The sequence below is a fragment of the Lacerta agilis genome, chromosome W, assembly GCF_009819535.1.
Source record: "Lacerta agilis isolate rLacAgi1 chromosome W, rLacAgi1.pri, whole genome shotgun sequence".
Classification (NCBI taxonomy): Eukaryota; Metazoa; Chordata; class Lepidosauria; order Squamata; family Lacertidae; genus Lacerta; species Lacerta agilis.
In genome coordinates, this window is record NC_046330.1 from 298,701 (window position 1) to 326,542 (window position 27,842).

Sequence of the window (27,842 nt, forward strand, 5' to 3'; positions counted from 1 at the left end):
TAATGATGTTTCCAATGGACAAATTAATGATTTCACCCAGGGGGGTCCGCACCTCGTCTGGACATGCTCTAATCATCCAGGACGGGCACAGGTCAAGAGGGCAAGTGGTGGGCTTTCCAGCTTGGAGGAGTCTGTCCACATTGGCTGGGAGTATCCAATCAAAGTGGTCCAATACTGGACCCGAAGACAGTCGAGGGGCCTCCAGTTCTGTTATTGTACAAGTTGGCAGGGAGGTCACGGTGGAGCAACAAGACTTTCTCTGTGAAAAAGCTCGCAAATGTCTCACAACTGTGTGTCAAATTCATATTTAAATTTGGCCATCCCTCTAGGGACGTTAGAGACCCAATTATACTAAAAAGTTGCGCTGGGAGAGAGCTAGTGGATGCAATGGAGACTGAGAAGTAAGTCTTGGTAGCCTTCACTGCCATCTCATAGGCTTTCATAAGCGTCCTATAGGATGTTCTTGATGCTCTGTCGCGGGCACCCCTCCATACTTGCTCTAGCTGTCTGAGGTCCCGCTTCATTTTCCGGAGCTCCTCGGTGAACCAGGGGGTCCAGTTTCTGTGGGGTCACAGAGGGCATCTAGGTGCAATCTCATTGATGGCCGCCAATAGCTGGGTATTCCAACCCTCAACAAGCTTGCCCAATGAGCCGCCAGGAGGAGCAGGGTCCCGCAAGGCCTGACTGAATTTATCAGGGTCCATCATCCCTAGCTAACAGGACCAGTGGTCAGGGATGGTGGGAATTGTAGTCCAAAAACAGCTGGAGACCCAAGTTCGGTAAAGCCTGACTTGGATGGTCTGCATCTGGTGTTGCACCAGAGACAGGTATTGGATGCTGCTAGTCTACCAACCACCCTGCTTCTCAACAGCATCCCTGATCCCTGGTCCAGAGTGTGATTAACTCTTCACTGCTTGAGGTGGTGGTTGCAAATACCCATTTTGGAGGAAAGGTGGTGGAGAGGGCTGTGGTGCAGAGCTGTAAACATTCTTGGAGGACACAGATTATTTAGATCCATTCCAATCTGGGTTCATGCTTCGCTACGGCACTCTGTTGTCCTTGGTCACCCTGATGGATTACATCTTCAGAGGGACAGGGTGAGTGTAACCTTGCTCCTGCTTTTTGATCACTCATCGACTTTTGATACCATCAACCACAGTATCCTCCTGGACTGGCTCTGGGGAATTGATTTGATATAATATTTATATTCCACTTTTCCAACAACAAATGTTGAGTTCAAAGCAACTCACAGTAATTACAATAGCATTAAAATCGACTGTTTCAATCAATGTTCTTCCTCAGCTGATAATAATACCAAATAGAATCAATTACATTCAAATACAATAAATGACATGATATACCTAAACATTTCATAAATGGTTATTACACAATAAGAGATACATTACCAAGTAAAACGTCCAAAAGGGTACACAGGATACATATGGTTCAGCTTTCACTAATCAGTGTAATAGGCTGACACTGTTAGCTAAGACATGGTTGCATTATAAAGACCACCAGCAGGTGAATGAAATAACATAAAATTTAAAGGTACAGCATCCAATATACAGAAATGAGAATACAGACAACAGCCACATTGACATGCAAATTAAAAAAACAATTTAGGTGTAATTCAGTGTTTAATCCCCCCCCCCCCCCCCGGATATAGGGATTTAAATAGGAAAATCAACCTAGCTTCTTGCTGATGTAACAGTTTGACATAATCACTCATACCGTGTTTTTTTTCTGAATGACCCATAGGACTGTATAGAGTAAGTCTATCAGAATGGTTATGCTTCACAAAGTGATCCACCAAAGGTGCCTCCATAACTTTGTTAGTAATATGGGAGCAGTGCTCTCCTATACGGGTACCAACAAGCCGTCCAAGACCATCAGTCAATATGGATCTACGTGGTGTAGATACTCCTCTGCTGCGAACATCTCATTGAGCCTCTCGAATGTGCACTGTGCCTCCTCTGTCCAGGCAAACAGCTTCTTACCCTTCAAGCAGTCCATGAGGGGTGCAGTGAGTTGCGAGTAGCTGGGCACGAACTTCCAGTAATAGTTAGCGAAGCCCAAGAACCTCTGCAGATCCTTCTTTGTCTTGGGCTACTGCCACTCCAACACCGCCTTCACCTTCGCAGGATCCATGTATACTCGGTCAGGCGACACTCTATATCCCAAAAACTCTACTTCTCTCACATGGAACTGGCACTTCTCCAACTTGGCGAAGAGCCTGTGCACCCGCAGTCGTCGCAACACCTCCTTTACATGTTGCACGTGCTCATCAGGGCTCTCCGAGTAGATCAAAATACGTTGAGCTAAGCTAGCACATTACAGTCCAGCAAGTCTGCCAAAACATGGTTGATGAAGGCCTGGAAGGTGGCAGTGCCTGACTGCAGCCCAAACGGCAATATTAGGTACTCAAAAGTCCCATATCTGGTATTGAAGGCCGTCTTCCACTAGTTACCTTTCCTCACACATATCAGATTGTAGGCCCCCCCTCAGGTCCAGTTTGGTGAAAATTTTCGCTGATCTCAAGCTCTAGCAGATCCCCAATACGTGGCAAGGGGTATTGGCTGGGAATCATGAGTTGGTTGGTCTTCCTGTAGTTCACGGCGAGCCTTTTCTCCAGGGTGTCCTTATTTACAAGGAAGATGGGGGCTCCTGCTGGTGCCTTCGTTCGCAAGAACTCCCTCAGCTCGGCTAATTCTGCCTCCAACGTGGCGTAGAGACGACTGGTGGGTATTTGGGCCCCTGGCACCAGGTCTATTTTGCAGTCATACGGTTGGTGTGGAGGTAACCTATCTGCCTCCTCCTCGCAGAACACGTCCCTGAAGGCCCTATACTGCGGGGGTATGGAACTCTCTTCTCCTGTGAGTTTCCCTCCTACCTCTGCCCCTTTCACTCCCACCTTTCTAGGTGTTTTGCACCCCAAACAATTCACTTGGCAATAGGCTGATATAAACGTTAAGGACCTTTGACCCCCAGGCCACTACGGGGTCGTGTTTTGTGAGCCACGTCATGCCCAGGACTAGGGGATAAGTAGCTAGCTTGATGATGTGAAACCTCGTTTCATTGTGCCCTGCCACCTCCACCCCTAACGGCTGTGTGGTTTGGACCACCTCCCCCACTAGGGGCCGACCATCAATCGTCTGGACCTCTACTGGGGAGTCTAACTGCTGGGTCTCGAGGCTGTGTTGCTTCACGAAATCTTTATCTACAAAATCTAGGGAGGCCCCCTGAGTCCACCAACCCCGGCACTTGCACCCTCCAACCATCTGGGAGTTGTAGCGTCACTGGCAGAACTATCCCAGGAATGGCTGGCTCCATTTGAGGCCCCTCTACTGGGTCCCCTCCCAGCCTCTGGCCTCCCTGGAGAGCTGGGATCGGCCGTTTTCCAACTGTGCTGCTTGGGATTTGGGCTTCTCCGAACTGGCCCCTGACAAGGACCCCCCTGTCTTCCTATCGGGACTCTGTCTAGCCAAACGCCCCTGCCTCCCACACACAAAGCAACTACGTGTCTCCCTACGCCGCTGATTTAGGATTCTTGCTCTATGCTTGCAGTCATGGGATTGTTTTATGTCACATGATGGTGTATGTTTTCATTCCACATAGTGGGAAGTGACGGAGACAGGATGTTTTGTCTTACTGTGTTCCATGATGTGGGACTATTGTCCTTTGTTTTTTCTCTTTGCTGTTTGATGAGAAAGAGGAAGGAGCTGAGTCAGAACGCGCTGAGTGTGTTATATGTAAATAAAGTAGTTTAGCCAAAATGCTGAGCTATTGAGTCTGTTATGTGAACTGCCAACACTCTGCAGGTTTCGTAAGCATGCTAATACCTCTTGGTATCAGTTGCTGTGATGTTTGGGCTGGAGAAAGCTTTTGAAGCTTCTGAACGACCGACCAGAAGGGGGAGAACATGCCAGTCAGGCATGTGTCTCTATCGGAGTCCTACACGTGAGTAGGACGATCCTAACATGGTTATGGGCCCAGGGATCAGGGCCACAGACCCAGTGCCAACAGAGGAAGGACCGGGGGCTTTTTTTCTCCTGGTTGGAGCCTCTCGGTACCGGTGTGAAGCAAGCCTTTTCAGAGACGGAAGAGAAAAAGCAACTGCATGGAGACTGTGAGTACAGCGAGAGCCTAAAAATGAAAGTAAAGACAGGCTGGACTGTTTTGTGCCGATGCCAGCAGCTCGCACACAGAAGAAGGCAAGAGTCCTTCGAAGTTCTTGCCAGGCACTAATCGGCTGGCAGAAGCAGCAGACCGCTTGATTTATAGTGGCCGTCTGATAAGGACTGAAAAGGTAGCTCCAGCTTGAACTAAGCTGCGGAATGGACCTTTTTGAAGGGGTAAAAGTCCCAGTCCCTGAGTTACATAGAGGGAATGCAAGCCTTTGCCAAGAATGCAGCCCTTGATTTATGTGCTACAAAGGGAGGACATTTCCCGATGCTTCTGATTCATTCCCTGAGAAGAGAAAGGGGGGTATGGGGAGCGGCAGAAAGTGAAAGCTGGAGTCGTGCCACGGCAAGGCTTTGCCAGGACAATAGCTGTATGTGAAGTATCAGCTATTGGGGAGGGAGTAAGTTCCCCGGTGCTGTGTAGCAGCAGACAAGGCAAAAAGCCTGAGAAGAATGTGGGAGTTGTTTTGCTCCTGAAACTGCAAAAGCAATTTGAGACACAGGCTTTGTCTGATGCCAGACAGTGTGTGTGTTCAGCAGGAATTAAAGCTGCGTCACACCATGGACACTTCAAGATGGCAGGGGGTGCTGAGCAGACTGCCAGAAGTTACACCCCGGGGAAAGCTGATACAGTATCCCAGACGACCGTGCAGGTTTGTGTTCCTGAAATCGAAAGCTCCACAGAAGGGAGGCGCACGAGGGGGGTGTTTCCTGTTCAGGGGGAGAAATCTCCAAAGCAGGAGGAGCAAGGGGAGTTGACTGCCACATCATCCCAACCATCACTGCAACCAGCAGGTGGCACTGCTGTGTTTGAAGCAGTGGAAAGTTTTTCCTGTGAGAAGTTTGGACAGAGTCCAAAAGCCAGCAAGGTTTGCAGCATTTCCCACAGGTAACAGGAAGCAAGGCCAGAGATGCAGGGCTGCAGTGCAGATATGGTGACCGGCTGTTCCAGTGCAGGATGTGTGCATGGGTCTTCCAGATTGCTGATGTCTGACACGAAGATGTGTTCAGGACAAAGCAAAAGGGGAAGGCGATATGGGTATCTCACAGAGGCACCCTATTGGTAATGGAGATTCTGATGTCTGGATTCAGAAGCAACAGAGCGATATGTCATGTGACAAAGACACATGAGAGCAGAAGCAGCAAAGCAGGCTGGGAAGTGCTGGGACTGCACAATCATTCGGGCCTACTATAGTTATTCAGGCCTAACTGCTAACTGTTGAGTCACTCTGACATGTGACTCATTTTCCTTATAAGTAGCAGCCATTTTCTCTCTGTGTTCTCAGTAAGATTTCAGTCAGAGTCAGTCTGCCTCAGTTGTGAGCAGAGTCAGTATGTAATCTCAGTCAAACTGTTTGGAACCATGTTGTTTATGAAGAAGTTTACTTTAAGTCAGTAGAGCTCTTATTCTTTCTCTGAAAAACTCTGCATTATTAATTTACGCTGCGTTACAGGTTATGGTGCCCAGTGTTTTATGGATGGTGAATTGCTAAAGCTGGAGAATCAGGGTGCTGTCGGTGAGGAGCATCTCTTGAAAGCATGAGGCAAGATTTATCGATGGCATATGTAACAACCCGTCTACAAGAGGAATCTGAAAAGCGCATGGAAAAGCTGAGTGAGAAGGCCAACTGGGGGAGTTTGAGTCGCCCTGCTAACCAGAGACCCAGATTCTCAGGAGGAGATGGGACTGAAGAACGCTCCACGGATCATGCCATGTTGGCGAAGAAATGCTTTTGGTATGGCAAGTTCGGACACATGAAGAAAGATTGCTGTGTGAAAATCCCAGGAAGAGCGAGCGATCCAAGTGAGACAGAAAAGCGGATGCATTTCATCTTGGCTGCCACAAGAAAAGAAAAGAATTTTTTTCCAGACAGCTACATTTTGGACTCTGGCTCTGCCAGAATCATAATGAACAGCCCTGACTGCTTTACAACACTCAGCAAATTGCCAAAAGACAAGGACAGCATTTGTCTTGCTGATGGGCAGCATTGCCCAATCTCAGGTATAGGTACGTGTTATTTGCCATGCCTAGATGCAGAATTGAGGGATGTATTGTTTGTTGAAGAACTAGAATTTTCTTTATTGTCAATTTCATGCCTTACAAATGTTGGTTTTGAATTTATTTTTGAGGGTGTTGAGTGTTTTATTAAGAAGCAGGGCAAGGTAATTGCTTCTACAAAAATGGTGGATGGCTTGTACTCTACAACATTCTCCGCCCAGTGATGCGGTCACAGAGAGGCCTAAAGCTGGAAAAAAATGATGTGTTAATAACTGAACAAGATAGGTGGGAACAGGTTCATGCCAATCCTAGTATTTTAATTCCTCTCTCAGTACAGCCACAGGAGCCTCTCAGGCAGCCAGCTGCTGAGGAAAGGCTAGAAAGTGGGGGAAATCCTTAGAGAGTATATATGAGGGAATAGAGGACCCTAAATGGTGGGAAATTATTAAAGCCAAGGGCTACTACATAGTCAATGACATGTATAGAGGAGGTTCCTTAAAGTCACTGCAGGAAGTAACAGAGAATATAGGTAACCAATACTGGCTAAAAATTGGAGGACTATACAACAAAATTTTCAAAGCCCAAGAGAAAGGAAATACGAACTTAGAAGAGCCAATAGAGGAACTATATAAACAAATGGAAAAAAACTAAACAAGGAATGATAGGCAAAATCTATAGGAGAATGATTTCAAATAGGAAACAGACAACCCTACTTGTTCAAACGTTATGGAGCAAGGAAGAACAAATTAGTGAATCAAAGATAGTAAGGATAATGAAGGAAATAAGCGAAATTAAAGTAAACAAATTCAGAGAACTCGAACTAATTTTTTTTCCCAAAAATGGTACAGAACTCCGGCCCAGCTAGCCAATATGGTACCAGGGCTCAACCCAAACTGCTGGCGCTGCGAACGGGCCAGGGGCTGGTTTTCCCATATGTACTGGGATTGCCCAGAGGCAAGGAGATTCTGGAATAAAATTCTTAAGATCATTAATGAAGTTTTTAAAGTGAAGTTATCTATAGACTTTAACCTTATGACAATGGGATTACTTGGAAATATAGCCATAGAGAAAGGGGACCAGTTTACATTCAAAGCCATTGATTCTAGCAGGAAAGGCAAGAATAGCGCTGGGGTGGAAGGATAGAAAAAAATGTACAGAAGAGGTCTGGTCTAACTATCTTTTTGATTTTATCCAATCGGATATCGTTGCAGTCACGACACAGGAAACATCATGGAAGGTCAAGGCTATGATGATCAAGACCAGATGGAAGCTCTAATTTCAATGGATAATAACAACCGGAAAAAAGACATTCCGTGGAAATTAATGACTCTGTGCCCGTGGCTGAGGTCTACTGTTTGAACCCTTGCAATGGACCATGGGTGGGGAGGGGGGTGGGAAGGAAAAAAGGGAAAAACTGTACGGGAAATTCAATACTTGACGGAGATTATACAATGAATGTAAAAATTATTGTACAATAATAATTAAATAATTAAAAAGAAAAAGAAAGTGGGGGGAAATTGCCCTCAGACACTGACACTTTGCAAAGTGCCACAAGCAGTGAATCAGAGGAACAACAAAATGATGAACTGGAGGAGCAACAAGAGAAGGAAAGCACATGGACTACCAAGGGTATTCCCCCTGATAAATTGACTTTTGGTGCAATAAAAGTGTGTCATGTTAATTATACAGAGCCACAGGACTTTGCTCAAGTTCTGAAACTACCTTCTGAGGAACAAACCCAGTGGTTTGATGCCATGAAAGAAGAGTTGGGATCATTCAAATAAAATTAGGTTTACACACTAGCCAAATTGCCACCAGGTGAAAAGTTAATTTCTAGCAGGTGGGTCTTTAAAAGGAAGACTCAGGTGTCTGGTGACACACGTTTTAAAGCTAGACTGGTAGCAAAAGGTTTTGCACAAAAGCCAGGAATTCACTATGATGAGCTTTTTGCGCCCACTGCCAAGGCAGAATCAGTGAGGCTTGTTTTGTCTGTTGCAGCTGGCAAGAAATTGGAAGTGAGTCAATATGATATTGTTGTTGTCGTTCAGTCGTGTCCGACTCTTCGTGACCCCATGGACCAGAGCATGCCAGGCACGCCTATCCTTCACTGCCTCTCGCAGTTTGGCCAAACTCATGTTAGTAGCTTCGAGAACACTGTCCCACCATCTCGTCCTCTGTCGTCCCCTTCTCCTTGTGCCCTCCATCTTTCCCAACATCAGGGTATTTTCTAGGGAGTCTTTTCTTCTCATGAGGTAGCCAAAGTACTGGAGCCTCAACTTCAGGATCTGTCCTTCTAGTGAGCACTCAGGGCTGATTTCTTTGAGAATGGATAGGTTTGATCTTCTTGCAGTCCATGGGACTCTCAAGAGTCTCCTCCAGCACCATAATTCAAAAGCATCAATTCTTCGTCGCTCAGCCTTCTTGATGGTCCAGCTCTCACTTCCGTACATTACTACTGGGAAAACCAAAGCTTTAACTATACGGACCTTTGTTGGCATGGTGATGTCTTTGCTTTTTAAGATGCTGTCTAGGTTTGTCATTGCTTTTCTCCCAAGAAGCAGGTGTCTTCTAATTTCATGACTGCTGTCACCATCTGCAGTGATCATGGAACCCAAGAAAGTGAAATCTCTCACTGCCTACATTTCTTCCCCTTCTATTTGCCAGGAGGTGATGGGACCAGTGGCCATGTTCTTAGTTTTTTTGATGTTGAGCTTCAGTCCATATTTTACGCTCTCCTCTTTCACCCTCATTAAAAGGTTCTTTAATTCCTCCTCACTTTCTGCCATCAAGGTAGTATCATCAGCATATCTGAGGTTGTTGATATTTTTTCCGGCAATCTTAATTCCGGTTTGGGATTCATCCAGTCCAGCCTTTCGCATGATGAATTCTGCATATAAGTTAAATAAGCAGGGAGACAATATACAGCCTTATCGTACTCCTTTCCCAATTTTGAACCAATCAGTTATTCCATATCCAGTTCTAAATGTAGCTTCTTGTCCCACATAGAGATTTCTCAGGAGACAAATGAGGTGATCCGGCACTCCCATTTCTTTAAGAACTTGCCATAGTTTGCTGTGGTCGACATAGTCAAATGCTTTTGCATAGTCAATGAAGCAGAAGTAAATGTTTTTCTGGAACTCTCCAGCTTTCTCCATAATCCAGCGCATGTTTGCAATTTGGTCTCTGGTTCCTCTGCCCCTTCAAAATCCAGCTTGCACTTCTGGGAGTTCTCGGTCCACATACTGCTTAAGCCTGCCTTGTAGAATTTTAAGCATAACCTTGCTAGCGTGTGAAATGAGTGCAATTGTGCGGTAGTTGGAGCATTCTTTGGCACTGGGATGTAGACTGATCTTCTCCAATCCTCTGGCCACTGCTGAGTTTTCCAAACTTGCTGGCATATTGAGTGTAGCACCTTAACAGCATCATCTTTTAGGATTTTAAATAGTTCAGCTGGAATATCATCACTTCCACTGGCCTTGTTGTTAGCAAGGCTTTCTAAGGCCCATTTGACTTCACTCTCCAGGATGTCTGGCTCAAGGTCAGCAACCACATTACCTGGGGCGTATGAGACCTCCATATCTTTCTGGTATAATTCCTCTGTGTATTCTTGCCACCTCTTCTTGATGTCTTCTGCTTCTGTTAGGTCCTTTCCACTTTTGTCCTTAATTGTGGTAATCTTTGTACGAAATGTTCCTTTCATATCTCCAATTTTCTTGAACAAATCTCTGGTTTTTCCCATTCTGTTATTTTCCTCTATTTTTTTGCATTGCTCGTTTAGAAAGGCCCTCTTGTCTCTCCTTGCTATTCTTTGGAAATCTGCATTCAATTTCCTGTATCTTTCACGATCTCCCTCGCATTTTGCTTGTCTTCTCTCCCCCGCTATTTGTAAGGCCTCATTGGACAGCCACTTTGCTTTCTTGCATTTCTTTTTCATTGGGATGGTTTTTGTTGCTGTCTCCTGTTGGGAATGTAATGTAACGTTGGGAAAATGCCCTGGGGTGCCCCTGCAGCCCCCATACTCTGAGCGTCCTCCGGTATGCGCAGCTCTGGAAAAGGCATTCCCCTTCTTCTCCAGTGTGCTTCAACGACATATATCAACTGATAAATGCACACTAATCTCCTGGCGTAACACAGCAAGAAGAGGTGGGTAGCCGTGTTGGTCTGCCATAGTTGAAACAAAATAGAAAATTCTTTCCAGTAGCACCTTAGAGACCAACTGAGTTTGCTCTTGGTATGAGCTTTCATGTGCATGCACACGAAAGCTCATACCAAGAACAAACTCAGTTGGTCTCTAAGGTGCTACTGGAAAGAATTTTCTGTTTTGTTACAGCAAGAAGAACGAGACATTGTAGAGCTAATCTACGTATTTATTTACACACTATGTACAGACAAAGGAATCATTGCGTCCTTTCTCTCCAGCTCTAAGAGAACAGACAGGGCAAAAGCAAAAGTACAGTGTACATTGCGGAAGAGATAAAACTGTCTTCCATTCTTACACTCTTCCCAGACAAGCATGTGAATTACACCAATCACATCTGCAGCAGTGGAGGCATGAAATACTAACATTGACAACCTAAACCTCAACAGGAAGTGATCTGACCATGACAAGAGACTGATGTCAATGTACCCCACCTTCAAATCACACTCTTCCTGCCCACTGGGGAAAACAAGGTCCAGAATGTGGCCTGCTATGTGCATTGGGCCAGTGACGTGTTGGGACAACCCCATGGTTGTCATGGCAGCCATGAAGTCCCAGAGCCAGCTGCTTTGGCATGGATGTTGAAGTCTTCCAGAACCAGCAGTCTGGGAGTCCTCAACATCGCCTCCGAGACCAGCTTTGTCAGCTCAGGCAGGGAGACTGCTGGGCAGTGAGGCAGGAGGTAAACAGCAGAATCCCTAATCTGTTCCGATTGTCCAACGCCAGGAACACACTCTAGATTCCTCCCAACTTGACAGAGAGCCTGGAGATAGAGAATCTCTATACAGTAGACCACAGCAATCCCCCCCCCCAACCTTCAATTCTGCTGCACTGAGTACCCAGGTGGGCACAGGTGGGTGAGACCAACTCCACCCTTTTCACCCACCCAGGTTTCAGTGATACATGCCAGATCAGCCTCCTCATCCATAATCAGATCATGGATGAGGGAGATTCTATTCTGGGCCAACCTGGCATTCAAAACCAGCAGTCACAGACCCGAGGGCTGGCTGATATGACAACCATAATTCTCTAGGTTGGAGGATGGGTTGGTACACAGTACAGTCACTAACTGCCTGTGCTGTGTGTCCCTTACCCGGTCTTAGGTGGTGTCTCCTGATCTCGATGTAATGGTTGTCCATGGAACTGGCACTTAGACATGTGCTTTGCCTCACCACTGAGAGCAGAGGGGAGGAAGAATGATATCATGAGAGCACCTGCACAACCTGGCATTGAGCCCTTTCTTTTTTTTCATATCATTTTTATTAGTTTTACAATAATACTTTCCATTGCAATATCTCCTCTTATATTATACATGTTGGCTTTTTAGGGCCCTGACTTCCTTCAAACCTTCCTTATGCTTTTCTATCTTTCATTCAAATTTCTGCATTTTCACTATTTAACCATTGTTTTAAAATCAAAAATGTTGAAACATCATACATTCTTATTCTTATCTGCAGTGGTTTTTGTACCTTTCCTTACAAAGCTTCTTGCAATCCTACCAACGTATTTGATTGAATACAATTGTCTTTTAAATAATTTACAAATTTGTTTTTTTTTTTATAAGATTTTTATTATTTTCAATTAAAACAAAAGAAAAACATAACATAAACACCAACATTAACACCATAAAAGCACACTACATAAACACAATCAAACAATAACAATAAAAAGAAAAAGAAACTTATACAAACCTTAAGCTAACACTAATCTTCATACTTTCCTTGTTTCTATCTTCTCTATTTAGGGGCTTCCCCCATTCCCTCCACTGTCTTCAAAATCATATATATCTTCTAGGTAGCTTTATATCTTGTTCAATTGACATTTGCCCATTTTAATATTCTTAACTTTACTTAATCAAATACCTAATTGACTATAAATCTTATCCTAGCATCATATCTTAACATATTTTTAGTAAATAAGTCATTCGCACAAAAAATTTCCTCTTAACAGTTTTATCTAACATAAACCTACTAAAGCCGATTCTATTTAATTCTGCTCAAATATTCAATTTAACTGATTTAACTAAATATTCTTTAAATTTTTTCCAATCCTGTGACACCATCTCCTCCCTCTGGTCCCGGATTCTGGCGGTCAGTTCTGCGAGTTCCATATACTCCATCATCTTCATCTGCCATTCTTCCACCGTTGGTATCTCTTCACCTTTCCATGTTCTTGCCAATAAGATTCTGGCTGCTGTTGTGGCATACATAAAAAACACTCTATCCTGACTGGGTATCTCTTCATTGGTTATGCTCAGAAGAAATGCCTCTGGTTTCTTACAAAAGGTAACTTTCATTACCTTCTTAAGCTCGTTATAAATCTTATCCCAGAAAGCATTTACCGCTGGGCACAACCACCACATATGAAAAAAGGTACCTTTCGCATGTTTACATTTCCAACATACATCTGACATTTTGGTATTCATCTTAGCTATCTTAACTGGTGTCAAATACCATCTATAAACCATTTTCATTATGTTTTCTCTTAAACTATGACAAGCAGTAAATTTGATACCTTTCTGCCACAATCTCTCCCAGTCATCCATCATAATATTATGTCCTACATCTTTCGCCCAATCTATCATTGGCGATTTAACCAGTTCATCTTTCGTATGCCACTCTAGCAAAAGATTATACATTTTGGAGAGGTTCTTAAAGTTCGATTCTATCAGTTCTGTTTCCAGTTTTGATTTTTCTACTTGAAAACCAACTTTTTTGTCCATTTTAAATGTTTCATACACCTGGTGATATTGCAGCCAATCGGGGACCTGACTTTTCACTTGGTCATAGCTTTTTAACTTAAATGAGTCCCCTTCCTGCTGCAATATGTCCATATATCTTAGCCAACTTGCAGACATGTTCGGTCTCTTATAGGCCTTGGCCTCCACTGGAGAAATCCATCTAGGAGTCTTTCTCTCCAAAAGGTCTTTATATCTAGTCCAGACCTGATACAAGGATTTTCTAACTATATGAGTCTTAAAAGTTCTGTGAATTTTAACCTTGTCATACCAAAGGTATGCATGCCAACCAAACATATTATCGTGTCCTTCCAAGTCCAACACATCCACATTCTCTAATTTGAACCAGTCCTTTAACCAGCAAAAGGCCGCTGCTTCAAAATAAAGTCTTAAATCCGGCAGGGCAAAGCCTCCTCTCTCTTTAGAGTCTGTTAGGATCTTAAACTTGATTCTAGGCTTTTTGCCCTGCCATATAAACTTCGATAGGTCCTTTTGCCATTTCTTAAAGCAATCCAGTTTATCCAGAATTGGTATGGCTTGGAATAAGAACAGCATCCTTGGTAGGACATTCATTTTAACCACTGCTATTCTTCCCATTAACGACAGTTTAAGTCTTGTCCAAATTTCCATATCTTTTTTTATCTCCGTCCACAGTTTTTCATAGTTGTCCTTGTACAGGTTCAAATTCTTAGTTGTGAGATTGATACCTAGGTATTTTACAGTTTTAACAAAATTGAGGCCTGTGGCTTCTTGTATTCTTTGAGTCTGTTCTGCACTCAAATTTTTACCTAAAACTTTGGTTTTCTGCTTATTTAATTTGAAGCCAGCTACAAGTCCAAATTGTTCAATTAATTCCAAGGCTCTGGGGACACTGCTTTCCTAAATAATTTACAAATTTGGTCCAGTCCTTGATGAACCTTTGGTTTGATGAACCGTCAGTTTACATTTAGACTATTTATTTTAGCACAGTAAATAAAGTTTACACTTGGGAATTCAAATGGCACACTGTACACTGCCATCAAGGTAGGGATGTTATACATAAAAAAGCTAGGTTTTGAACACTGCATTACATAATTATATTTTTCTTGCCCAGACTACTTACAAATTCTAGGTCATTAAGTTTCTAACATCCATAAAAACATAGCTTTCTTACTAAAATGCAAGAATTAAAAAAGTAGTGTCTAAACAAGACAAACAAAACAAACTGGAATGAAAATTTACAAGTCACATCTAAAATCGGGTTTTTTTGTTTGGGCCTTCATATTCTTCTCTCCCTCTCCCATAAGCTGCTGGAGTTCCAGGCCCCATTCCTCTAGGGCCCTCTCCCTCTCCCATAAGCTGCTGGAGTTCCAGGCCCCATTCCTCTAGGGCCCTGGCCACCTACAGGCCCTGCACCTCCCTGCCCAAATTGCTCTGGGCGCATATCGCTTCCCATCATGGAGCCACTCATAGATGCTTGTCCAACTCCAGGACTGGTTTCATGGATGTCAGGGAACTGTCCCCGGCTCAGCACAGGGTGGTGCAAGGGCTTTCAGGATGCTACAGAGAGCCTCAGCAACACCTGAGAAGCAGCACTTCCTCTTCCAGCGGGAGCAGCAGCGATGCCTCAAGTGGGGAAGGGGAGGCGCTTCAGGGAACTGGCAGCCAAGGCTCTGGGGATTTTAGAGAGACCTCACACCCTGCTGGCGCAGAGGGAGGCACGCCACTTCCATCCCCCCAATTGCGCAGAGGGGTGCCACGTAGGGAAAGAAGGAGGGGATTTTGTATCCCTAGACTCTTATGCTGGGGGAGAAACCAGAAAGGAGCAGTCCCGGATTCTGCTGATGGATGAGACAGACGTGATTTGTTAGCTCTGCACTGTAAATAGTTTTGCACAATAAAACCATTAAAAAGAAGCTACGGAGTTCGGCTGGTCACTCATGAGCAATTAACTGAGGTCCTTACAGCAATCCAGGAGTCTATGAAGTTGTTCATGAGGGAATTCCTGTGCTTGGGGAAGCGCCACGATGAGTAAGCCAGGGTCGGAGCAGGGAGCGTCCGGCAGGGGAGCATCGGGTGGTGGCCAACAAGGCGAAGCAGCTCAGCAAATAGCTGCGCTGACACAGAGGGCACAGGAATTGGAAGCTCACGCAGAGATGCTCACCGCAAGGCTGGAAGAACACAGGATGCGTGATCAGGAAGGGCGGACAGCACCCCTCGGAAGAAGGCTAGCTACGCTGGTGACCAAATTTGGCGGGAACCCTTTAGAGTATCTGTGGTTTAAGACTGAGATTAAGTACGCTCTGGACTTACAGAAGTATGACTTTACTCATGATCGGGAGTGTGTAGCCTTTGTGGTAGCTCACCTGGAGGCGGGAGCCAGGGAGTGGGCGCGCCCTTTGATTGCAGCGGGCAACAACGCGCTGCAGGACTTAGCCAAGTTTTTTGAAGCAATGGATGCAATGTTTACGAGCGAGGTGCAAGGGGACATCATGCAACAGGAGCTGCTGAGCCTCAAACAGGGGTCTCTGACGGTGCGCTCTTATTGGTCGCGGTTCACGATGCTGATTCATAAATTGGGATGGGATTTGTTGTCAGAGCCTGTGCAAGCGCTATTCAAAAATGGCTTGAACCCCAAGGTGAAAGACGAGCTGCCGCATGGTCCGAGGATGACCTTGCGAAGGCAGCTTTGGCAATAGGCATTCGACAGGAAGCGCGCTTTCGAGAGAGGAGAGCTTTCAAGGGGGAGCGTTTCCAAGGCAACCGCATTCCAGAGCAAGTAGTTGGCTCAACGCCCAGAATACCAGCACCCGAACCGATGGAAATTAGGGGGGGCACCCGCGCAGGACTTTCAAAATGCGGCAGCTCCCAAGAAAGTGGAGGGAAAAATCTGGAAAAGCACCAAGAACTGTTTCCTGTGCAACCAGCTGGACCATTTCGTCAAGGCTTGTCCACAACACAAGAGCTGGCAAGGCATGACCAGCACAGCCGTCCAGGAAGTGGCGGAGGAGGTCAAGGTGCAGGGAAATGAAGGGGCCTGGCTGCAGAAGGAGGGGGCAAGCAGGCAGGCAGGCCAGTAGAGGTGCCCCGGCCAGCTGCCCCCAAGGCAAATATAGTAGTCACGGTGGTGCTAGAGCTCCCTAATGGTTACCCTGTGGAAGTGCAGGGCTTGGTGGACTCAGGAGCAAGTGCAAACTTTTTCAGTAAGGACTTTGCCTTGGAGCACCAACTGCACTTGATTCCTTTGGACTTTCCCCTGCAAGTGACCATGATCGATGGGAGGAAGTTGCTGGGGGGGGGGGAGATTACGCATCAAACCCCTCCCATGCGCATGAGCATATCGGGACATTCTGAGATGATTGCTTTCAATGTAACCACGCTGGCAGGACCCCCACTCATACTGGGCATGAGTTGGCTGAATCAACATGACCCGGTGGTGTCCTGGCATCAAAGGTCGCTCACTTTCAGATCTGCCCATTGTGTGGAGCACTGTCTGGGGGCAGGGCAGGCTGTAAGACGGGGAGCAACGGCAGCTGGGGTCCATTTGCAGGTCCAGACGCAGGTGCCTGCTGCTTACGCAGATTTCGCAGAGTTGTTCAGTGAAAGGGAGGTGGACAAATTGCCACCGCACTGGCTGTATGACTGTCAGATCAACTTGATACCGGGGGCCAAGTTACCCACGGGCAAGTTGTACTCCGTGTCGGATCAGGAGATGCAGGACCTTAAGGAATTTATTGACAAGAACCTCCAGAGGGGGTTCATACGTGAGTCAAAGGCAGTGGGGGGAAGTCCCCTGTTCCTCGTGGATAAAAAACACAAAACAGCGCCGCCTGGTTGTGGATTATAGAATCGTCAATTCCCTGACGGAACCTATCAGCTTTCCCATGCCACGCATCGACGATTTATTGACGAGGGTGAGGAAGGGCAAAATCTTCACCAAACTGACTTCCGGCTGGCGACGCCATAGCGGGTGGTCGGGGCTGCTTCGGCTGCGAGGCGCCCGATCCATCCCGGGGGTTAGGAGCCGCGCTACCGCAGCGCGCGGCTCCGGTTGGGGTGCGGGAAGAGCGTCCCGCACCCTGGGCTCCCCGGCTGTGCCCGCGGAGGCTCCGAACCCTTCCCCTACCCCCCTGTAAAGGGGGAGTGGGGGTGAAGGGACAACGGAGCCGGGCTTACGGGGATATGCCCCAACCGGGATGCAAATGCGGCGGCAAAGCCCGCGGTGAGCGTCCAAGTTCTACCTGTGAAGAATGGAGCTAAAGGAACCCGGTGGTCGTGAGTAAATAATCTTGGCAGAAATCGTGTTTTTGGAACGATCCGGGGGGAAGGAGAAAGGCAGCCTGCCTCCCTCCCTTCGAGCCTAAGAAATTAACCAACTTGAGGGATTGCTGCCACAGAACTGGTTATAAAGTATCTAAAATCGATACATGAGACTGGCAAACTTTTTTCTTGGGAAGCTAACTAGTGGAAAATATCTCTATTTAAAGTTGCGGTGTTTGCGCTCCAGCTTAGGAAAATGGCGACGAACAAAGAGACAGGAGAAGAAATATGATACCCACTTCCTCCTCCTCTGCCAGTATGCTGGGTTTCGTCCTTGAACTGGTATTGAACTCTGGACTAACAGATGAACAAAGGCTCACTGCCTTGAAGGTGGAACTAATTTACAGAAAAGTTAAAGTCTTGTGTGGGGGTCTGAAATGGAACCAACTGCCCACAGAGGAGGCTAACAAACTTTTGACACTTTGGAAGGAAATCTTGTCAAAGAGCTGAGAGGATGGATGGAAAGATGGGAAGAAATGAATGAGCTACTTCGGAGAAGAAATTCGCTTGTTGGGGGTGGCAGCCCCAAGGCGATGTCAAGATTTGCTATATCCAGTCCCCGAGGTGTGAGCTCGGGGGCCAGGGACAGAGAATTAAGGTATTTACAAGAAGAAAAGGAATGTTACAAAGAACCGGAGAAGCTGAGAGAGGGAGAGTTGGATACCTCGGAGCTCGTGGCAAGGAGAGTGTTGGACTGTGCCTGGATCTGTGGACGTTGGGAGAGGGAAGTTGCATGGAAGTTCAGTGCTGATGCCATCAGGAGAAGAAGAATGGACAGAGGGGGTGTGGGGTGAAGTACTAAGTAAAATCTAAAGCAATCTGTTATGGTATTTTGAAATCGGAGGGTGAACACTGTCAACAATAGTTTGTTTTATTATTTGTTTGAATATGAAAAGAGATATTTCAAGTTTTTATGTTATTAGCAGCAGTTCAAAGGATAGAAGAGATAGATTTGATGAGGATGATTTGTGAGGATCTATGAGGATGTAGTATAAATGAAGTCATTTTAAGTGGTTTAAGTTTACAGATTAAGACGATTAAGACTAAGATGAAGATTAAGATGAATGTGTTACTCTATATATATAATTAAGTTTAATTTTTTTTAAATGAAGAGGTTAAGAGGTTAAGAAGTAGATTATGGATACAAACTCGAAGGTGAAAAGGCAGGGGAAGTCAACTGTCAAGATTGGAAAAAGAAATTTTTTTTTTGCAGATGTTTAATTAAGAAGAAAAATCATGGCAATCTTTGTATAAGATGTGTAATTGTATTTGTTCTGTTTGTGTATAAATGTAGGTGTGGTTAAGGTTGTATGTTGTTATAAGTAAAAATGTCAATAAATTCTTATAAAAAAAAAACAAAATCTTCACCAAACTGGACCTGCGAGGTGCTTACAACCTGATTCGGGTCCGCGAGGGGGACGAGTGAAAGACGACCATGTTCACGCCACTGGGTGCATTCAAATATCTCGTTATGCCTTTCGGATTACAAGCGGGGAGTCCTTGTTTCCAGGCCTTCATGCACCACGTGTTGGGACCCCTACTGTATCGGAACTGCGTCTGCTTCCTGGACGACATATTGATCTATTCTGAGAAGGAGGAGGAGCATGTGAAACACATCAGGGAGGTGCTGGAGAAGCTAAGGGAGCACCAGTTGTATGTCAAGCTGGAGAAATGTCAGTTCCATGCCAAGGAAGTGGACTTCCTTGGGTATAGCTTGACAGATAAGGGGCTCGCCATGGACCAGGAGAAGGTGAAGGTGGTGCTGGAATGGAGGAGCCCCAAGACGAAGAAAGATGTGCAGAGGTTCTTGTGTTTCAGCAATTTCTATCGCAAGTTCATCAAAAACTTCTCGCAGGTAACAGCACCAATAACGGACTGCTTAAGTGGTAAGAAGTTTCAGTGGACACAGGAGGCGCAGGTGGCATTTGAGAACTTGAAGAAGGTTTTTGCATCAGAGGAACAGCTGATACACGTGGACCCGTGCTCCCTGATACGAGTAGAGACGGACGCATCGGACTGAGCCATCGGGGTGGCGTTATTGCAGCAGAACTCCGAAAAGGAATGGAGACCTTGTGCTTTCTTCTCTAGGAAGCTCAACAAGTAAGAAAGAAACTATATGGTGTGGGACAAGGAGCTTCTTGCCATTTACGCAGCCTTCAAACAGTGGAGGCACTTTCTGGTGGGGGGCGCGCCAGCAAATCCAGGTGTGCACCGATCACAAGAACCTGGAATACTGGCGCACTGCGAGGGTTCTCAATCAGAGGCAAATCAGGTGGGCGGAGTTTTTTGTGGGGTTTCATTTTCAGATTCAATACGTTCCAGGTGAGCAGAATATGAGAGCAGATGCGCTATCCCGCAAGCCGGAATATCTGGAGGAGGAGAGGGTGCCCGAGACCAGGCATGTGTTCTCGCAGGACCAGTGGGCTTGCGGAGGGACTATGGCAGTTGGAGCAGACCTGCTCAGACTTACCGGGGAAGATGACTTTGCTTGAGAGAAATTCAAGGACATCCAGGATGGCAAGGGAGGGGAGGCTGGTTTTGTGGGAAAGGGTGGGTTGTTGTTCCACAAGGGGGCGCTCTATATTCCGGGGGAGGAGTTGCGGGCCCAAGTCCTCTGGCAACTGTACGACAATCCCACGGCCGGCCATTTCGGACAACACAAGACCATGCAGCTGGTGACAAGGGACTTTTGGTGGCCCAGGGTTCGAGAAGACGTCAGGAAATATGTACAGGGGTGTGAGATGTGTCAAAGAGCGAAGAGGGATAGGATAGCACCAGTGGGGTTGTTGGAACCTTTGCCCACCCCGGGGAGGCCTTGGGAGGTGGTCTCTATAGATTTCATGACCGATCTGCCGAAGGCGCAAGGGAAAACAGCCGTGTTGGTAGTAGTGGACTTATTTACCAAAATGTGTCATTTCGTGGCTTGTCCATGAGCGGTCTTGGCTGAAGAGACGGCCAAACTATTTCTGGATCATGTGTTCAGGCTGCATGGACTGCCATTGAAGGTTATCTCTGATCGTGGGAGGCAGTTCACCTCACGCTTTTGGCGCAAGCTCATGAGTTTGTTGCAGGTGGAGGTGAGTCTGTCCACGGCCAGACATCTGCAAACCAATGGACAGGCAGAAAGGGCCAATTCGGTTTTGCAGCAGTACTTGCGCTGCTACGTCAACCAGAGGCAAAATGATTGGGTTGACAAATTAGTGCTGGCGGAATTTGCTTACAATAATGCAGAACACGTAACTACCGGGATGAGTCCCTTTAAGGCCAATTACGGGTTGCACCCCAGAACTTTCCCAGGGCGGGAGGAGGAGATACTGAGCATACCCGCGGCAGAGGAAATGGCAGGGAAAATGGCAAGGATACACCAGCAACTCAGGGACACCCTGGAAAGGGCCAAGGAGGTGTATAAGAGGGGAGCAGGTCGAGTTGGGGAGGTCATCAAGGTGGGGGATAAGGTGTGGTTATCATCACAGGGGTTACCACTCAGGGGAAGATGCAACAAATTGGAGCACAGGAAATTGGGACCCTTCGAGGTTTTGCAGCAGGTGAACCCAGTGGTGTTCAAACTCAAGCTGCCGGACACCATGAGAATACACCGAGTGTTTCATAGGTCTCTGTTGTCCATATACAGAGGGGGGAGTCGCTTTCATAGGGAAGAGCAGGAGGAACATCGGCCGCCTAGGGTGGTAGAAGGGGAGTTCCACAATGAGGCAACAGAGATTCTGGATGTCAGGTGGCGTGGAGGGGAACTGGAGTATTTGGTAGCTTGGGAGGGGGAGCCAGCCTCTGAAAATGTGTGGGTGCCAGCAAGCACTATCACTGAGCAGTATTTGGTGGAGGAGTTTCACACACTGTTTCCACACAAGCCCAAACCTCTCAGCAGGGCGTGGGAGGGGTTGTTTGATACCGCCGATGAGGATGAAGCAGATTTTTTGGGTTTCTGGTCCCAGGATGAGTTGGAGGAAGACTCTGAGGAGGAGGTTGACTGGTCGTTTTCTGAACTTTCTCCGGTGCCGGAGGGCCAGGGGGATTGGGAGGCCATGTTTGATTCCACGAACGATGAGGAGAGGGACTTCATGGGCTTCCCACCATCTCCACTTGACCCCAGGGATTGGGAAGAGGGTTTTGATCCCACGCAGGGAGCAGAGGCTTCCTTTAGGTGGAGCACAGCTTACCCGCAAGGCCTGGGTCCTCAGGGGAGGAGGGGGGCTTTGAGGGGGGTGGATGTCAGGGAACTGTCCCCGGCTCGGCGCAGGGTGGTGCAAGGGCTTTCAGGATGCTACAGAGAGCCTCAGCAACACCTGAGAAGCAGCACTTCCTCTTCCAGCGGGAGCAGCAGCAATGCCTCAAGTGGGGAAGGGGAAGAGGTTCAGGGAACTGGCAGCGAAGGCTCTGGGGATTTTAGAGAGACCTCACACTCTGCTGGCGCAGAGGGAGGCACGCCACTTCTGTCCCCCCAATTGCACAGAGGGGTGCCACGTAGGGAAAGAAGGAGGGGGTTTCATATCCCTAGACTCTTATGCTGGGGGAGAAACTGGAAAGAGGCACTCCTGGATTCTGCTGATGGATGAGACAGATGTGATTTGTTAGCTCTGCACTGTAAATAGTTTTGCACAATAAAACCATTAAAAAGAAGCTACGGAGTTCGGCTGGTCACTCATGAGCAATTAACTGAGGACCTTACAATAGCCAAGGCCAGTACCACCTCCTAAAGGTGGGAATTTCTGAGCAGCTGTACCATAAGGATCCCCCATGTTCATTGTGCTGGTACCTCCCATTCTCATGTCCCTGTCCCTAGGGTCCATGTAACCCATTCTACTGTAACTTTCTCCTCTCTGTCTTGTCATTTGTTCTTCCATCTCACGTTGGCGGATCATCATCTCTTCTTCCCGACTATGGCACTCTTCTTCCTGTCTCAGCTGGATTTCTTTGCGTTTTTGCATCTCTTGATCGTGAAGTTCTTCCATACGCCTCAGTTCTTCTTGTCGCCTCATGAGATCTTGGCGCAAAAGATTTGCCTGATGCTCATAGTATGCACCTTCCATTTCACTTTCCAGTTTGTCCTTGGCATCTTTCATGTTTTTCTCCACCTGATCTCTTTGTTGTTTCTCCATTTCATCCAAAGACTCCCATCGCTGAGAGTATTCATATTCGAAACTTCCAGGCTGTGCAAACCGTGGAGGAGTCTCTCCTTTAGATACACTGGATTTTTCTCAGCCAGCTTTTCTGGAAGACCATCTTCATCATCCAACTATTCAAGGGGCTCCACAATAACAGGTCTTGGAGTAGTAGTCAAAAGAAAGACACTTTCAGAGCAACGTTCAAATGCTTTCTGAGCTGCTGGCTTAGATGCAAATTCAACAATGCCCTTTCTTGTTGATCTGCCACGATCATCTACAATCGCAATAGCTCTTTCGATTGGGCCAAACTGAGAAAATGCTTCCTCCAGCAATTTATTGGATACATATGGGCAAAGATTGTGCACAGAAAGAGCAGCAGCGTGGGTGGCAAAACGCACACGAAGCTGCCGTCCTCTCATGGGAGTATCATCAAGTTCAGCCTTTGCAATTTCAGCCAGAGCTCGAGATTCCAGTTTAATAAAGCCAAAGCCTTTTCCTTTGTTGATAAAGACTTCACCAGGTACACCATATATAGAAAATAACCTCTTAAATTCCTCCTCCTTTATATCAGCAGGCAAGTTCCCAACAAAGAGACGACAGCGCTGTGTGTAGGTCTTCTCTCCAGGCCCTCTCAGAAGCGACAAATTGGCTTTAAAGCCCTCAGCATCAGACATTTTCTCCTTGCTGGCCCCCAGCTGTTGCTGCTGCTACTGAGAGTGCTGGTGCTGTTGCTGCAAAGGGTGCTGGTGCTGGTGTTGATGCTGGCCTTGTCCTCCACGCCTCTAGCCACCACCACGGTGCTGTCTGGGCCCTCCGCCCTTGAGGCATCCTCGTTGGGGGCCTCCCAGCCCGTCCTTTAAGCCACTTTGCCCTCCGTTGCCTCCAGAGGACTTTGGCTGGGTAGGCCCCCCTGGACCAGACTTTGGCTGGGTGGCGCCGACTGCTGCTGAGACAGTGGCTGATCCCCACCTCGGCCGCTGCTCTGGAGCCCCGCGAAGGCAGCAGGGGCGGAAGCCAAGTTCGGAGTGGGGGCGGAGGAAGAGACTGGAGGTGCTTGGCCGACCTGGTTCTGGATGGGCCCCACAGAAGGTGACAAGGGTGCTGGGCTGGAGGAAACGGAGATGGATGCCACGGAGGAAGGAGGAGTGGAGGCCGAGCTGGGTGGCTTGGCAGGCTCCGGCTTTGGGGGGCCTCCAAGACCACCACCAATGTGGTGGTGGCCCCCGCGGGATTAGCCCATCCCGCCTGCCATGCTGGGCAGCGGCGAACAGAAGTCATGGTTCCCTGTGAGGCTGCCTCGGCCTCCACCACCCCTGCACTGGTGGAAGCCGCCTCCGGAAACGGTCTCTCAACATGGCAAAAATGGTGGCAGTTGGGGTGGTATCATACAGCAACACGACTCTTTTCTCCTCCTCGGAGTCCAACCAAGATCAAAATGGCGACAGGCGCTGAGGTAAAAACGGCCAGATTCTTTCTGTCATTTTGGCCAGTTCCACATACTCCATTAGCTTCAGTTGCCACTCTTCCTTTGTCAGTAATTCCTCTTGTTTCCACTTCTGTGCTAATAAAATTCTTGCTGCCATTGTTGCGTATAGGAAAAGCTTAATATCTTGTCTGTTAATTTCTGTACCTAAAATTCCCAGTAGAAATGCTTCTGGTTTTTTTAACATATGTATATTTCAACATTTTCTTAATCTCATTATATATCATATCCCAGAAGCCTTTCACTTTCTTACATTCCCACCACATATGATAAAAGGTACCTTCTTTTTCTTTACATTTCCAACATTTGTTATTTACCTTATAAAGTTTGGCTAGTTTCACCGGTGTATTATTGCTAGATTGTGAAAGAGAGTGCTCCACAATCTGTAGTGTTTACCAGGGTCCGGCAGTGTGTCACAGCAGAGCACTTAACTCTGTACTCTCCACAAATATACCATCTATATATCATTTTCATCACATTTTCTCTTAAAGCATTACACGCTGTAAATTTTATTCCATAATTTTTCCCAATCTTCTAACTGTATACTATAACCAAAATCTTTAGCCCAATGAATCATTACCGACTTTACCTCTTCTTCCTTCAAATGCACAAATTATCTTCTCATCTGTCCTCCCAGTTGAACGACATGGCCCAGGGAGAGAGAGAAAAATAGGGGAAGTGAACACCTGGCTTCGCAAATGGTGCCAGGAGGAATGGTTTGGATTCTTAGATCACGGTCTGAAGTTTCTTGAAGATGGACTTCTGGCAAGTGATGGGCTGCACCTCACAAGGGTTGGGAGGAATGTTTTCGCCAACAATCTCAAAAACCTTATCAGGAGGGCTTTAAACTGAGTTATGTGGGGGAGGGAGACAGTGGTCCTGAAGGTAGGAGTCTATCAAGTGCTGAATATGATCATCCAAATGTCAAGGACCAAATGGAGCAAACAGCACGCAGACCTAGTGGTGGGAAGAAAAAATCCTTAAATAAGAGACATGGGGAAATGCTCAATGGTCTTCAGTGTCTGTATACTAATGCACAGAGCATGGGAAATAAACAAGATGAACTTGAGCTCTTGGTACAGCAAACTAAATACGACATAATAGGCATCACTGAAACCTGGTGGGATGAGTCTCATGATTGGAATGTAGTAATAGAGGGATACAATCTATTTAAGAGAAATAGACCAAACAGGAAAGGAGGAGGAGTGGCGTTATATGTAAGGGATGTGTATACCTGTGAAGAGATCCAGGATTTAAAACTTCAAAGCCAAACTAAGAGTATTTGGGTCAAAATTAAGGGAGAGAAAAATAACAGTGATCTCATTGTCGGAGTTTACTACAGATCCCCAAGCCAAACTGAGGACACAGATGATGCTTTCCTGGAACAGATGACCAAGTACTCAAAAGGAAGTGAGATAGTAGTAATGGGGGATTTCAACTATCCTGATATTTGTTGGATGTCAAACTCAGCCAAGAGCACAAGGTCAAACAGATTCCTCACTGGCCTTGCAGACAATTTCATTGTCCAGAAAGTGGGAGAAGCAACAAGAGGATCAGCCATTTTAGATCTGGTCTTAGCCAATAGTGATGACTTGGTAAGTGGGGTAGAAGTGGCAGGATCATTAGGTGGGAGTGATCATGCTCTTCTGGAGTTTATTATACAGCGGAAAGGAGCAACCAAGCATACTAAGACTCAAATTCTAGACTTCAGGAAAGCCGACTTCAGAAAATTTAGGGAAACGCTGGATGTGATCCCATGGTCAGTAATACTAAAAGGGAAGGGAGTCCATGATGGATGGGAGTTTGTTAAAAGGGAGATATTAAAAGCACAACTTCAAGCAGTACCAATGAGACGAAAACATGGAAGGTGCCTAAAGAAGCCAGGGTGGCTATCTAAAGAACTTTTAACTGATTTAACATTTAAAAGGGATATGTACAAAAAATGGGAAAAGGGGGAAAGCACCAGAGAGGAATTCAAACAAATAGCCAGCACGTGTAGAGACAAAGTCAGAAAAGCTAAAGCACAGAATGAACTCAGGCTTGCTAGAGAGGTTAAAAGCAATAAAAAGGGCTTTTATGGGTATGTCTGTAGCAAAAGGAAGAACAAGGAAACAGTGGGGTCACTTAGAGGAGAAGATGGTGAAATGCAAACAGGAGACAGAGAAAGGGCAGAACTCCTCAATGCCTTCTTTGCCTCACTCTTCTCCAAAAAAGAAAACAATGCCCAACCTGAAGAATATGGAGCAGATGATTCAGCAGGGGAAACACAGCCCAGAATAAGTAAGGAGGTAGTACAATAATACTTGGCTAGTTTAGAGATGTATTCAAGTCTCCAGGGCAGAGAACTGGCAGAAATCTTTGAGAATTCCTGGAGAACAGGCGAAGTGCCAGCAGACTGGAGGAGGGCAAATGTTGTCCCTATTTTCAAAAAGGGGGAAAGAGAAGACCCAAACAATTACCGCCCAGTCAGCCTGACATAAATACCAGGAAAGATTCTAGAGCAGATCATTAAGCAAACGGTCTGTGAGCACCTAGAAAGGAATGTTGTGATCACTAAAAGTCATTATGGGTTTCTGAAAAATAAGTCATGTCAGACCAATCTGATCTCATTTTTTGACAGAATTACAAGCCTGGTAGATGAAGGGAACGCTGTGGATGTAGCCTATATTGATTTTAGCAAGGCCTTTGACAAGGTGCCCCATGATATTCTTGTAAAGAAGCTGGTAAAATGCGGACTAGACAATGCTACCATTCAGTGGATTTGTAACTGGCTGGCTGACCGAACCCAAAGGGTGCTCATGAATGGCTCCTCTTCATCCTGGAGAGAAGTGACTAGTGGGGTGCCACAGGGTTCTGTCTTGGGCCCAGTCTTATTCAACATCTTTATCAATGATTTGGATGATGGGCTTGAGGGCATCCTGATCAAGTTTCCAGATGACACCAAATTGGGAGGGGTGGCTAATACCCCAGAGGACAGGATCACACTTCAAAATGACCTTAACAGATTGGAGAACTGGGCCAAAGCAAACAAGATGAATTTTAACATGGATAAATGTAAAGTACTACACTTGGGCAAAAAAAATGAAAGGCACAAATACAGGATGGGTGACACCTGACTTGAGAGCAGTACATGTGAAAAGGATCTAGGAGTCTTGGTTGACCATCAACTTGACATAAATCAACAGTGTGATGCAGCAGCTAAAAAAGCCAATGCAATTCTGGGCTGCATCAATAGGAGTATAGCATCTAGATCAAGGGAAGTAATAGTACCACTGTATTCCGCTCTGGTCAGACCTCACCTGGAATACTGTGTCCAGTTCTGGGCACCACAGTTCAAGAAGGATACTGACAAGCTGGAACGTGTCCAGAGGAGGGCAACCAAAATGGTCAAAGGCCTGGAAACGATGCCTTATGAGGAACGACTTAGGGAGCTGGGTATGTTTAGCCTGGAGAAGCGAAGGTTAAGGGGTGATATGATAGCCATGTTCAAATATATAAAAGGATGTCATATAGAGGAGGGAGAAAGGTTGTTTTCTGCTGCTCCAGAGAAGTGGACACGGAGCAATGGATTCAAACTACAAGAAAGAAGATTTCACCTAAACATTAGGAAGAACTTCCTGACAGTAAGAGCTGTTTGACAGTGGAATTTGCTGCCAAGGAGTGTGGTGGAGTCTCCTTCTTTGGAGGTCTTTAAGCGGAGGCTTGACAGCCATCTGTCAGGAATGCTTTGATGGTGTTTCCTGCTTGGCAGGGGGTTGGACTGGATGGCCCTTGTGGTCTCTTCCAACTCTAGTATTCTATGATTCTATGTCCATTCTAGGAATG

General features: G+C 46.4%; 1 protein-coding gene across 1 annotated transcript; it reads right to left on the minus strand.

The window, feature by feature from the left end:
* Positions 1–14,427: 14,427 nt before the first annotated feature.
* On the minus strand, positions 14,428–23,209 carry LOC117039799 (splicing factor, proline- and glutamine-rich-like). The gene is given in 3 exon segments (XM_033136998.1): positions 14,428–14,597; positions 22,102–22,605; positions 22,608–23,209. Coding segments are annotated over 3 exon segments (1,275 nt in total). The 5' UTR covers position 23,209.
* Positions 23,210–27,842: the final 4,633 nt, after the last annotated feature.